Genomic DNA, 15,195 nt, shown 5'->3' with positions numbered 1-15,195 from the left:
TGCGACCGCGCCGTGTGGCCTCCTGCAGGTGAGCCCGGAGGGAGCGGGGGACGAGGACTCGAGCTCTTCCTCGGCCCCGCTGTCCCCGTCGTCGTCGCCCCGGTCCATGGCCTCGGGCTCCGGCTGCCCCCCTGGCAAGTGTGTGTGCAACAGCTGCGGCCTGGAGATAGTGGACAAATACCTTCTCAAGGTAGGGCGGGGCCGCTTTAGTGGACAAATACCTTCTCAAGGTAGGGCGGGGCCGCGGGAGATCGGGCAAGGCGAAAAGTTTCTTGTTTGTCTCTTTCTACACAAATTCTGGCGCGAGCCAACTGCCCTGCCCGGAACAACCCACGAGGTGGGAACACTGGGCGAAGAAATCATGCCATCTGATCCCCCATGTGTTTGCACAGCAACCTCTGCGGAGCGGACATACCTAGTTCTAAAAGTGCTTATTTCTGGATAATTATGTGCGTTGGATTCAGGCATTAGGAAGGAAACGGAAGTAGGAAAAACATGCATCCTTCCCAAAACAAGGACTTACCTGATCACTGGATTATTACTTTATTAAAGCCGTTGCATCGCCCCACTAATTTCCACCCACCCACAATAGTACCCAAGCTCCTGCTTACTTATAAAAGCTCCAGGTGGTGTTTTAGGTTTAACTGATTTCCCTTCGCAGTCTCTTTGGCTAGAAGCACTGTCAAGTGCCTTAAAATACCTTCTCTGGTTATTTGCTAAAATCATAGGTGTACTCCTATTTACAAGGAAGCTTGGTGGCCCTGAAAGTTAAGTGTGCTGTTATCTTCAAAGTCTGCTTTTCACACCCACCAGCTGCCCTCTGGGGAAAAGATGAGGCAGTCTGAGCCCATGAAGGTTTATAATCCCAGAACCCCAAAGATCAGTCCTCTTTCCTGTGAGGTCCATAGGAATTGGAATGGACTCAGTGGCAGTGAGTTTGGGTTTTGGTATGCCTGTTTTGAGGCCCCTCCAAAAGTGAAAGTTTATGGGGTTACATTCAACTTAACAAACACACCAAAAAACCTGTCCTGCTCTTCTTAAGGTTTAATACATCACCACTAAAATACTCTTTTCAAATGTCATCTTCAAAACAAAACATTGTTGTGGAACATAACTGACTAGTAGGTTAGAACGCCCACCTCACTCTACCCAGACCTAGAAGTCGCCAGCCCCTAATTTTGAAAGGCACCACCAGGGATCCTATTGTCATCTCCAGTGCTGGAAAAATAAGAGAAATTAATGTTAAGTTGGAAGGGGGTGGGGATGTGGAAGCTTGAGATGAAGTGCTTCAAGTGATTTGAGATTTGACTGTTTTAATTTGTTTCATGTTGCCCATAACATCTTGTGGAGGAGTTTAGGAAGAGAAATTCTTAGGTCACTGTTACTCATGTCATTGTAGTCAGGACCATGCTCTCACGTGTCTTAAACCTAATATGGGGGGTTTTCAACTTCAATCATTTTTTTGAAAACCACCATTTAAAATAATTCTCTCCTGCATTGAAATTAGTAGCAAGCTAATTTACTCTCTATGCCCCTGCACTCAGTTTTTCAAGAAGATGAATTATGTAGAGTATGAGTTTACAACAGGAAGTTGAGTTTCTGTAAGTTTCTATCTGAAAGTATAAAGTAAATGCTTTACATATAAAATTGGAATGCCTTTACAGATATAGCCCAAATAAGACACTGAAATAAGTGTTAATAAAAACATTGGACATGGTTGAGTTAATATTGGTGTTTGACTCTTAAAAATTGTCAAGTTAATGACTTCTCATTACATTTTCAATCTTAAGATTTCATCTTCAGTGTTTCTAGGCCTGAACTTTTTGGATGTTTTAAAGCTGTCTCTTAGGTCTACTTAGGCTTCTTGATTTCGGGGAGCACCCTCAGTCATTTGTATAGTCGGAAGAATTATTCTAAAGGGTTATGACTAAGTGACTCAACACATCCTCTGAAATTGATAATGTAGTTTCTAGTGTTAATTTTTTGGTATTAAATATGTCATATATGTTTATATTATATAAAATATATGAGATATATGAAATCTTCTTTGTAACAGTACTGGCATGTTTCACTGAACCCCTATACATACAATCTTAATCGACCCATCTCTTTTACATACTAGTGTATTAGCTCTTACTGAAGTTTGACATGATAGGATTGCATAGGAACTCTAAAATTGATAGTTGTTGTTTTTTAATATTCTTCCAGATAAGTTTAAATTCAACTCTAGTCACTGGTTAAAAAAAATGTTTGACCTGGAATCAATATTATATTTGAGGATCTATTTACATAGACAATAAAATGGAGTTAGAATGAAAAAGTGTGAATGAATTAGACATAAGGACCCCACCCTCAATACGCCAGTGCACTGCTGTTTGTCCTTTTTTGTTTTGTTTTTTCTGGCTTGGCCCTAGTCAGATACTTAGGCATATACTTATCAATACCAGCTATCAGGGAGGTTGGTGTCGTCCAGGATCTTCACTTTTCCCCCCCGCACTTTTCTTCCTGCCAGAGACAAAGAGACATTTGTGTGTGCGTGCAAAATGTACTCTGAGAAAAGATGGCAAACCAGACATTAGGTCTGACTTGAGCAGACAGCTAGAGAGGTGGTGTGACTCTGCCCGGAAGCCGTAGTCTGCCCCTGCTGAAAAGAAAGATATAACAGATCAAAATGCAAAAAGTCCTAAAAAGTGGAATCTTTTAAAAAGTCTGAGATTTAAAACATTATGACAGTCAGGCTCTTCAGAAAAATAGAACAAAAATAGATTCTTATTTCCAGAACAAGCATTTCATATGTTCAATATTTTTTCTAGCTTTCTCAGAGTGAAGAAAAAATTTCTTTCCTCTCTTCTATAAGTGAGCATGTAACATTTTGACTAAAACATAAAAACTTAGAAGTTTATATTAGTACTGTGAGCACATCTATAATTAGGATAGACAATGAAACTTTTTTTTCCGCTTCTGCAAGTAACCTTTATATTTCAAACCACAGAAACCTTGTGAATAGTAGTGGTACGATAATGAAAATCATTGAGAAGTTACTCTTTATTATGAAATAGTGTAACAGAAACCATAATTTACAATCCTTGTTTTTCTATTTTGAACATTTGTTTAATTTGTAGTGTATAACAAGTGTTTTTGCATCATTGATGTTCCACATAAATTTAGTTGAATACAAATCTAGTTCGCTGTTCTTGCAACAAAAGCACCTGTGTTGTAGGCAGGTTCAATGTAAGACGCACCTTCATTCTTAAAGGCTAGAGTTGTACCTGTAGTACAGAAGCACTAATTTAAGGTGAGGGTAATTATTGCTTTGTTCCATGTTTTGTTCTTATTTAGAAAGTATAAATCACTGTGATTTATCAAACACCATTTTGTACCTTACTACTCGATATAAACAGACAATGATGGTTGGATACCTCTTTTAAATCATTTATAATTAAGTTCTCCTGCATCCCCCCCACACCACTAACCCTAATCAGGATAAGTAATACTTGACTCCTTTGAAGACTCTCTGTTTCTGTGTGGCTATTTAGTGTTAGATGGCACCAGGGTTTCTCCCCTATTTATAATTTACTTTAGCAATTTTTATTTCATGAGGGACATGGTTGCATGGCTTTTAGGGTCAGAGTTCCTTTTACAAACTGGCTCCCCACCCTTTTCTCCCTCTCTCAACTTGGGCTGCAGTTCATAGCAGGAACTGCCAAAAAGAAGGATTGCCAAAAAGAAGACTGAGAAGGTGTGTGACTTCCCTGCCTTAGCATCGTGCAAGGCATTTGGTGAAAGAGAGAAAGAAAGGAAAAAACCTTGTATATGCGATACATATTTCCCTAGCTTCATGGAGGTTCCGTTTAAGAAGAGAATAAATATTCTAGATTCCTCAAAGGAATAAAAAAATAAAATTGAAGTGTCAGATATGCTTGTGCGATATTGTGGTTGAGGATCTGAAAAAGAATATATCCAGATGCATCGTTATGTAAATGTGCCTTTTGGATGAAAACATTCAAAGCATGTATTAAAATATTAAGGGATCAATTTTTAAATTGCTTAATCCACAAAACCACTGAATGCTGTTCATAAGTGTGGTAATAGCATGGCTTCTCACCCCACCCTCTTCCTTTCGTAGGTGAACGACCTGTGCTGGCATGTTCGATGTCTCTCCTGTAGTGTCTGCAGAACCTCCTTAGGAAGACACACCAGCTGTTACATTAAAGACAAAGACATTTTCTGCAAACTTGATTATTTCAGGTACACTATGAAACTACTTAGTCATAAAATAGACCCTCTGAGTAATTCATCCCAAAGAAGTGCAGAGAGAATTTTGTAAGTAGGCCTTCTTTTATAATTTTATTTATTAAAGTTCAGTTTTCATATATAGATTTGAAAATGAGGCTTTTGTATTTCTTTGAGGTTTCATTTTTATTATAACAAAATTAACATGTTTACCTGTAACCTTTAGGATTCAGTTCGCTAACATTAATATGAAGTAGTCTTTATATTTTGGGTATGAAAGTTTTAGGTATTTTTTTTTTTATAAGGGAACGAACCTTGTTTTGTTTTGCTTTGTTTTTGTTTTGCCAAAACGAAACAAGTACAAAGAAAATACAAGATGACTTCCTGTGATAAAACCCCATTTTTGGTAGGCAATGGCAACCCGAAATAATTGAGGGGGGAAATATCAAGATTTTCCTAACCTTTTACCAACTTTCCATATTGAATTAGCCTGTTTGTACATCTGTAAAATGCCGGTGGTTTGGGGACTGAAGAACCAATGTCACGAATACACCACGTCTAATGATTCCACTTAGAAAACTTTTTTGGCCTATTTTTTTATCTTTGTTTTGTGAGGTTGTATTTGTATCTGATGTTTAAATGTAACATATTCTCTGTGCCATAATTGTTTAAATGTGAAATTTCATGTAGGATATCATTTAGGCTTTCATGACAGCTGTCTAGAAATTGAAACCAGTCTCACCATGACTTCAAAACTACTGTATATTTTTTCTTTATTTCGCTTCCAAACAAACAGAAACCATTTATTGTGAAATAAGTAAATTAATAAAACATAATGAAGTTTGTAAAAATAATTATGCTTTTTATACTCCATTTCAGAAAATGAGTTCAGAGAGTTTAGTTATTGAATTGAATAAAATTGTCAAGTTATTTTTGAAGCATTTCATTAAATCCAGAATCCATTGTTTTGTAATGTCACAGAATTTTATAATTACTGAAAGCAGAGTTCTCATTAATTTATCTTACTATTCTTTAACTATATAATAATTTGCCTCTTCTCACTTAAGATATACTAATCTTAATTTTATAAACACTTAAATCTCTGTGAAAGGTTTAGTTTTAAGAGATTTATTAAAAATCAAGTCTTTTAGAAATTTTAAGTTGCTTCATATTATATTCTGAAGTTTATTGTTAGGATTCAACTTTTTAGAGTAACAAAATATATCAACTCTAAACATGGATAGACAAACACATGTAATAATCTTAGTAGATCTGGGTATGTCTGACTATGCCTGCAACTCTAGTAGAGCATCGACTTAGACTGGGAGAGGGAAGACAGGATTTACCATCTAGTTTGGCTTTATGTTAAGATTAACCTACATTTTAAGGTCCGGATACTTAAGAGCGTTTTGGATTTCTCTCTTGCTATGAGTAACAGTGCTGTATCTCTTCAACCAAAGGGAGTATTTCTGAGCCTGCCTTCCTTGCCCATTAGGGTAAAGAACTAATATCCTACTCATTGTCTGATAATTTTACTTTCAAGTGTTTATATATGTGTGTGTGTTTCTGTATATAACATATACTTAATATTCAGCTTCAAGAAGTTATTATTTGTGAAATTAATCTTGTTTTGGTTGGTTTGTTTTTGCACTTAACAGGTGTGTCTATTTGTATCTTGAATATCTCTAAATTTATAAATACTCTTTGATAAAACTGGAGGGATATGAATCTCATATTCCATTTATTTTAAGAGAACAACCATCCAGTCTTCCGTAGAGTAACAATGAGGATTTGTTTTTCCAAAACAATTTTGCACTGTGGCCCAGTCATGTCTTAATCACTCACCATATTGACCTATAGAAGAAGAATCAGACCCTGCTTCATTTTCAACAGTTACAAAAAATATTTACGTCAATCTAATGAGTATCATAATTGTTTAATTAATCTTTGATGATGACTGTCTGAGTCAGCGTTAACATCTTTGCTTCCTGTCCTTCTATTTTACTGTAGAAGATATGGAACTCGCTGCTCTCGATGTGGGAGGCACATCCATTCTACTGACTGGGTCCGCAGGGCCAAAGGGAATGTGTATCACCTGGCGTGCTTTGCCTGTTTTTCCTGTAAAAGGCAGCTTTCCACAGGAGAGGAGTTTGCGCTGGTGGAAGAGAAAGTTCTCTGCAGAGTTCATTATGACTGCATGCTGGATAACTTAAAAAGAGAAGTGGAAAATGGTAAGTATATACTTAAAGTGCCTTTAAGTCTTTTGTGAAAACAGGAATAAAGACTCTTTTTTCCTATGGTTACCTTAATGCATTATGTCTTTCTGTGTGTAATGGTGGTAAAATTCATTAACGATGTGACTGTTGGCGATGGTCCCTGTCTGTGTATATACATGGAAAACTGGCCTGTATGTATTAGCCTTATGCCACATGCTCTGGAGCAGCCTGGAATTAGGGTTCTGCTTTCTTTTTTTTTTTGGGGGGGGGGGCGGTGTTTCTGCTTTTCTTTATGTATTCAGTTGTTTCCTTGTATTTATCGTTCTATGGGTGGGCTTTACATATATATTTCTAACTTCTGGCACTTTTGACTAAACATATGAAATACTGTTCCCATAGGATATTTGTGCTTTGTTTTAAAACTTAAAGCATGGGGATTTGCAACCCAGAAGATATATACAGTTTCACACCAAGCTGAGAAATGCAAGAAACCTGTTCTCACAGGTTCCACATGGACCCTTTTGAGTTATCAATATGAATCTTGTGCTTTTTAAATGCAGGTAATGGGATTGGTGTGGAAGGTGCCCTCCTCACAGAGCAAGATGCTAATCATCCAAAACCAGCAAAAAGAGCTCGGACCAGTTTTACCGCAGATCAGCTCCAGGTAGACATGAAAATTTATGATTTTGGAAGCCCCTCCTCACCAAAATAAAATAATAATGAAAAAAAACCCTCATCAATCTCCGTCATACCTAAAAGAATTTCTGTTTTCTAAAAGTTGGTTGTGCTTTTTGTGAACACTGATTTGATGAATGTATGGAAACATACTTACTGCTCCAAAATGTTTATCAATAATCCCAGAGTCATAATATGGACTAGTCTTTCAGGCTTTGTTTCTGGAGGTCTGTTGATATCAACATTAAAGTGGAAACAAAATGTTAATCTGTTCTGATTTCCCAATAAAATCGGTTTAACCCAAGCAGTTACATTATTACATACAACTGTACAGAAGATAAGGTGTTTTGAGACTCTTAAAAAAAATACTGTATGTGGGCTTAGAGAACACTGATGTGTTGATGTGTTAACCAAACCACAATCAGGCTTTTAACGGGCAAGCTAGTATGTTTTCTGAGTAGGAAATAATATACTGAGTAGGAAATTAATATACTTCAGCTTGAACAAGCATCTGCTGGTTGTCTCCAACAGAATTGACCCTTTCTTGTTTTCTAGAGGGGTAGAGGGAATAATTTCATAATTCCGATGTTAAAAGTTAATTTTGTCTCCTGAAAAGAAAGGGGTTATTTTCAGTATAGCTGCTCTAAATATAACTATGGTTGTCATAAATCCGATGTATAGAAATTGTCAAGAAAATAGTTAAGTAATTAGTCCTTGTTTTATTTTTTTACGTCTACACATATAATGATTCTTTCTGGCATTTTTTCAGATAACGAAATCACGTTTTCTAAAAGATTAATGTGGCTGAGGTATTTGTTTTATGTTAAGGTAAAGTAACCTTTATTGAGCACCTACCATATACCAGGCACTGCTGGGTGCTTTATACATAGTATCCATTTTAACATCGAATATTTACACAATGTTAACAGGTGGATTAAAGTAACTTTTTGAAAAACTACATTTTGTATTAGATCTGTTGGTATTTAAGGTGATGCAATAAAAGTGTTTCAAGAGAGAAGTTTTACTTTAAATTTGATTAGGGATTAACCACGGACATCACACAAATATTGGGAAGCCATCTGGCAATAAACATAGAGTCGATAGGTATAAAGTACAGTAAGGGAACGACCGGCAATTTAAAGATTTAGCTTTGTTTGGACCTGGTCTTTGAAGATGCTTCATTGCATTGTAATGAAGGTTATATAAAGCCCTAAATTAGGGGACAGGAGTGCAGGTGGAAGAGCAAGCAAAGCATCTAACAGCTAAAAGGAATCTGGGTTAAAATATAATTCCTGCTATAAATGTATTTTTATACTGATTGTCTCTATAAAGGTATTTCTATAATTATACAATGGTGAAAACTTTAGAGGGAACTTTATTAAAATTACAATTGTGAATTTTTGAAACCACTAGATAGATATGCGATCTCATGAAGCAAGATATTAAAGATACTAGTTAAATAAAAAGGAATTATATTTGTTGAGGCCTTTGTGTGATAAGTCATATGCCAAGTGTTTTATCTGAATTATCTCCTTTAACTCTGGCAACAATTTTTGAAGTAGGTTAGTCCCAGCCAAGAGGTTTGAGAGCTGCCTTCTCAAGTCAGGGCACCAAGTGAATGAGTGTGAAGAAATTTGGATCTTGCTTCCCCAATTCTTTCATTTCATGGTCTTCTCATTTTGTACGGTCTCCCCAGTATACCATGTTAGAATTGAGCCTAAGAAAAACTCCACTATGATCAGCAGCTGCTGAAACAAAAAGTAGACTCTGAATCTTGTAGATAGTCTTACCGTTTTAAATTGTGAACATGTACCAGATATTTGAACCATGGATTAATGTGTGAAAATGTGATGAGTCATAATTTTAAGAAATGTTTGTCAAACTCATAGATTCTGAAGACAGAAATCAAGAAGTGATATGCTTTCAAAATGTTCATTTATTAAATATTCATTAGCATCTATGTTATGATGACAATGACTGAAACAAAGGAGACAGTCCTCAAACAATGCTTTATAATTTAGGTATCTAGAATTGCTATAGTGCTTAAAAACCCTGAATGTGTTTTGGTAGGCCCTCTCATACATCAGGCAGTATAGGTCCTTGTCAAATTGTCTTGCCTGAAAACTGAATTTATTCAAGTAATTTTTGAATTCAGCAAAATAATAAAATACTTTAGGTGAGCACTGAATGACCCAAGAGTGTCCATGACTAGGCACATATAAGCAGGAGAGTTAAAATGAGAGAATAAATAAAATAATTTCCCCCAATCCTCCTTTACAAATCCGAGAAGAGAGAATATTTTAAGACTCACGGGGTGTGGTGGGAAAATATTCCAAATGTTGTCTTCCGCTGCAGAAATGATATTTAAGATGTTCCCCTGAATACTGCGGTTTCCTTATGGCACTCGGGACGTGTTGCTCAGGGTTGCTGTGTTGAGCATGCCGAGGTTAGCAGAGGCTTTCATGGACTTGCAGAGCGCGCTGGTCTGCTGCTCTCGGGCAGACTCTTCTGGTCTCATAATGACATATGTCTGCAGAAGTTCCCTCATTGAGTTATAATGTAGTTTGGAGAACCGAGTAAAGGAATGGAGTGGTTTCATCAGCACTGGTTAGTAAGTGCGGAATAGTCCAATTTAAAGGCCTTTTTTTTTTTCTCTGTGTGTGAGACCAAAACCTAGCATGAATTGAAGGAAGATCAGGGAGCACAGCTACTTTCCTTTCATTATACCCAATTCAGAACAATTAATGTTTAGGTTTTGCTTTTATTCCTCAATGCAAAGTTGCATTACTAACTGTGATTTGGTTCTATTATTAAACTTGTGAATTTGAAATCCCTTGGTGAAAAGCATACTGTTTTTGTTTCCACTATTAATGACCCTGCACAAATCCCCAACCTGTTCAGTCTTTTACTTTCTGCAGTGTTACACGCTCAGCTGCCATAAACACAACCCTCTTTGTAGATGACGTTAGCACAGTAGCACATTTGGAATAGGAAAGAAAGAAAAAAAAAATGTGCACTTAGCGAGATTATAAACTTTCAAGCTGATTCTGATTATTTTAAAATAAAAAATCCTTATACTGTTTACATTGACTCTGTAGCCATGATACTGCTGGATAGGATGCCAGGAACACCTTTTTTTTTTTTTTTAATTAATAACATTTTATTGGGAGTTAATAGAGATGCCATATCATTACATAGCTCAGTCATGTCAAGCAGTATTGTACACTTGCTACCACAATCAGTTTCAAAATATTCTTTTCCCTATTGAACGCCTTGATATCCGTTCTCTTTTACTCTACCCCCCCTCCCACTGCACCCCCTCCCCCAAAAAAACATTTATTCTACTTGCTGTCCTTATAGGTAAGGAACACCTTAATCTAAAAAAATTACTAGCGAGAACTTGGCTGAAAAAATACATACCGAATATACTCAAGTAGAAGCCGAACTGAATATCAGCCAAGACACCTACTTTTACAACAAAAAACGACATTAAAAATGTGCTGAAAAACTTGGCTTATACACAAGAATATACGGTAATTTGTAAACATACTAAGGCTCCTAAGGACAATACAGTTTATTTTCTCCACGTTGTCTTCACAGTTTCCTGCACATTCTCAAAGTTTACTCTCACACAAACTCTTTTAAGTGCACACGATGTGACAGGAAAGGGAGTAGTTAACTCCTAGGGATATAAAGACTAACATGTTCCCCATAACCTCAAAGAACTCACCGTTTGCTCTGCAGGGCTAGATTTTCAAAGTACTGTTATTTTATTACCCCCTGGCAAGTGCACGTGGAAGTCAGTATGCGAGGGCTTCCGAAATGTATGGAAAATGGAACTGAACGATAATGGAATTTTTCCACCAACTCTTTGAAGTCCTCTTGTATTATATGGGGAGCACAGGGGAGAGTTAAGTTTTGCCTGATGGAAAGGGGGTCGAGGCGAGTGGTATTAGGGTCTCTATGTAGGTTCCCCCCCCCCCCTCGCGTGCATGCACACGTGGCTGGCTGTAGGCAAACAGAGTCATATTAGATTCAGGACTCTTTTCCCCTCATTCTATATTATCAGTTCTTTACATTGTATAATACTTTCCCCATTTATCAATTTTCAAGAAAAAAGCTCACGTGTCCTTTATTCTCATAATTCTCTTTCTGAGGGAGGCCAAAGCTCTTGTGCTTTTAATGTTACTTCCCAACCCCTACTTCCTGTGCTCTCATATTTGCTTTGCCTTAGAAGTAGTAAATATTGGGATCTTTCTCCCAGGAAATTGAGACTAGAGACAGTTTTGTTTTTGTTTAAATCATCTCCTCCCCCCTTCCCCCACATATCAGTGTCTCACAGCATTTAGCATAGTGTATCAGACCAAAAGATCCCATCAGAATCAAGTGATCTTTTTCAATGTATAAATGCTTGGAAGCTGCATTGGAAATTCCTACTCAGTGGACTGCTGTCTGTCTGTTTAGGAACCTACATATTTCTTGTATGCAGCAAATGCTCAAGCAGTGACGGTCATTATAGTAAAGTATAATTTGTCTGCTGAGATGTATACTATGTGAAGGCTAATAAAGTTTATATTAGGGGCTTGAATTAGGCGCCATGAACCTCATTTTTTCCACGAAGGTTAGAAATAGGCTTTTTATACTGTATTAAACTTTCTAATACTGGAAGTTTTTCATAATAAGGATAGCAAGCAGGACTAACCCAACTTAAGCATTTCATTCGTGGGTTATAAGAATGGAACGAAGGTGAACATATTTTTAATACCATAATTGAGAGATAAGCTTTTATGTAGAAGAGTGTTATTAAAAAACAAATAAGCATTAGTAATGTGTGTTTAAATGTATAAAATAATGCATTTTGTCATTGATACATACCCTAGTAATAGTCAAGTAATAAAGTACAGGTGCCCATTTTATTGTGCATGTTCTTCTCTTGTCTCTTCAAAATGCAGATTCTTAGTTTTAGCTACTTACTACCTGTATTTCTCAAAACAGGTTATGCAGGCACAGTTTGCTCAGGACAACAACCCAGATGCCCAGACCCTCCAGAAACTGGCAGAGAGGACAGGCTTGAGCAGGCGTGTGATACAGGTGATTATTTTAAAGGTTACCCAACAGGAGTACCAAAAGTCCGCATTCTAGGTCTTTTTGAGTATGTATTGATTTTCTTTGTGAAGAAATATCAAAAATAAACTTTCCATTTCCGGTTTCTGCACAGTGCAAATCTTATAACTGGCTTTCTTGGGCCCTGTACACATACTACTTCATGCTAATCAGCCCATCAACCTCGAGATCCGTAGACTAGAAAAAGTCAATCCATGCATCATTTTTAGTGAGTGTTGTTTATACTATTATATCATTGAGTCAGTATGTGAGTCTGTGTGTGTGTGTGGGGGGGTGTCAATGGTGATCTTAAATGAGTAAGGTAGAGGGAGTGATAATGAACAAGCTAGGTAAGGATGAGTTAGAGTAGATTATTAGAATAGAGGATTTATATTAGAAGTGATGGAAGATAAAATGGTTAGGCTGTACCTTGGAAAGGCCAATGAATACAGAATTCATTTTTATGCAGGAAAAAGCCATGATTTCAGAATAAAGATTTAGAGACCATACATGGACAGGACTGGAATTGGCAGGGGCTAAAGAGAGGTAGACAGGTCAATTGGGCTCCCAGGCAAACAGTACTTTTTAAAAAGAAGCTCAAGGGTGAGGTGTTGGTTCTAAAATTAGTTCAGGAAGATTACTGGCTGCAAACTGATGGTGCTGGATGCTAGAGTCAAATAAAAGGGCAACTTAAGAACAAAAATTATGAACCGGGAGTTAGAGAAGGTTTATTGGAAATGGTGGTGTTAATGGGATTATGGAAACACTGGTTTGGTAGTTGGGGAGTAACTTTTCTTTGAGCTCTGTTAATCATGTCATTAATTATGGATTGGCAGTTTGGCATGAAAGCAGCTGTTTGAAATGAAGGAGAAGACTTAGGCATAGAGGGCTAACGCTATGAAATTGGATGAGATTCTTTACAAGGAAAACATAAACGGCAACATGTAAAGAATGAGAGAGAGCAATGTAAGAGATGCTAGGCGACTTGGTCACAGGATAACTAGAACCAGAGAATGGGTCGGGTGCACAAATATTGCTGAAGGGAGAGGGTATTGCTTTCAGAAGGAAGTGGCCAACTGAGTCAAAATGTTAGAGCTTAGGGCAGGGTCTTCAAACTTTTAAAACAGGGCCAGTTCACTGTCCCTCAGACCCGTTGGAGGGCTGGACTATAGTTTAAAAAAAAAACAAAACAAATTCCTGTGCACACTGCACATATCTTATTTTGAAGTAAAAAAACAAGTGGGGGAAGAACACCCGGCGGGCTGCATAAATGTCCTCAGCGGGCTGCATGTGGCCCGCGGGCCATAGTTTGAGAACACCTGGCTTAGGGACATGGAAAATAATTAAGTGATACTCCAGGCCCAAAAAAGATTAAGGAACAAAATCAAGTAATCCTAACTAGCAAGATTAAATCCAGTGGAAGGAAATGGTATAACTCTACCGTGTGTCATAAGGTAATTCTTGAATTGGGTGGAAGGAACCAGTACAATTGCTGTAGAATTGATTCCAACACATGGAGACTGCGTGTATGTCAGAGAAGAGCTCTTCCCCATTGGAATTCCAAAGCTGATCTTCTGTAAATAGATCTCCAGGCCTTTTCCCCAAGTGCCTCTGGATGAACTCAGACCTCCAGACTGTAGGTTAGCAGCCAGGCTGTTTCACCATTTGTCACACGCAGGGATGAGTGTGTATTCTTCACTAAAGCTTGCCATCATTATCACACCGTCTATTCAAAGTGACAGTGGTCAAGATTTGGTTGTACTGCCACTCTTCCAAAGACTCAGAACACCAGAGGTCTGGGCTTACTGCAGCTCTCTGAGGGGATGAGGCCTACTGACGAGCACCTCAAATGTGCACGGTATTATGTTTATTTCAAAAAGGCTGAAACTTTTAAGGAAGTCAACCCAAGTTATAATAGATTGAGAAGCTGGGTGCTAATATTAAAGGCACCAGAGACAGTTATTTAGAGAAAAGAAGGTTAGAAGCTCATCAGAGCAGGGCTGGTACATGTGGAGTTGTTGGTGTGGGGTGCTGTTAGTGATTTCCTGTGACAGAGTCAAATTGCCCTATAAGGTTTCTTTGGTTGTAATCTGTATGGACGTTCTCCCTTTCTTATGAGCTGCTCTATGGTTTCAAACCACCATCTTGTAGATTTGCAGTTGAGAACATAACTGTTTACAGTACCAGGGATTTTTTACAGAAGTGTGTTTCAGGTATGAAGGACTGTCATATAGAGAACAGGATCCGGACTGTGGAAAAGAATGTAGGAAAAGACAGATTTTACTAAGGGTGAAGAATGTTTCTGTACAAAAGGCTACAAGAGTGTTACAGGCTACCGTTGGAGGTAGTGAGTTCCTTATTCCTGGAAGTGAAGCTTCCTCTTCCTGGAGCTGCAAATAATTTTTTTGTGGATCACAAGTGTTTGATCCCAAACTGATTATGGGGGATGGTGCTAGACCAGGCAGCATTTTGTTATATTCCATGATGAAATCAGAGTATATAGAGATGGGCAATTTTATTCTAATATTCTGTACCGGGATACAATCACTGTTCATATATCCTTTTAGATATGTGAATTATCAGTTGTGTATCTTAGAGAACTAGGATAAAGGTATCCTCTTTTTCCCCCCCCCCATTCAATTACTGGAAATACAGTTTCATCATTTTTATTATTGTATATATTGAGAAAAGTACAGTTTGGTTTGTTTCCAATTTTTTACTTTTGTAATCAATACTGCAGTAAGCAAGATTGTGCATGTTCATGCATGGCACTCTAGTGTACAATGGTTGATAGTTGGGTGCTAACCACATGTTAGTAATTTGAAACTACTAGTAGTTCTGGAGGAGGAAAGGCCTGCCAATATGCTGCTCTAAAGATTACAGCTTTGGAAACACTCTGCACATTGCTAGTCTGTCGTTTAAGTCACTATAAGTTGGAATTGACTCAGCGATACACAATAACACATAT

The 15,195-nt window shown here is 37.6% G+C and overlaps 1 protein-coding gene across 1 annotated transcript in view; it reads left to right on the top strand.

Annotated features, from left to right (window-relative positions):
- The window catches only part of LHX8 (LIM homeobox 8), a 28,527-nt gene that overhangs the window by 2,322 nt on the left and 11,010 nt on the right, over window positions 1–15,195 (top strand). Inside the window, exons 2-6 of the mRNA XM_004699326.2 lie at window positions 29–190; window positions 4,127–4,248; window positions 6,244–6,464; window positions 7,010–7,113; window positions 12,120–12,215. Coding sequence (XP_004699383.1) covers window positions 29–190; window positions 4,127–4,248; window positions 6,244–6,464; window positions 7,010–7,113; window positions 12,120–12,215 — 705 coding nt within the window. The remainder of the gene's footprint in view (window positions 1–28; window positions 191–4,126; window positions 4,249–6,243; window positions 6,465–7,009; window positions 7,114–12,119; window positions 12,216–15,195) is intronic.

The sequence above is a fragment of the Echinops telfairi genome, unplaced genomic scaffold (assembly GCF_000313985.2).
Source record: "Echinops telfairi isolate 266 unplaced genomic scaffold, ASM31398v2 ScPeMD7_443;HRSCAF=831, whole genome shotgun sequence".
NCBI lineage: Eukaryota > Metazoa > Chordata > Mammalia > Afrosoricida > Tenrecidae > Echinops > Echinops telfairi.
This window is presented reverse-complemented; position numbering and strand designations above follow the sequence as displayed.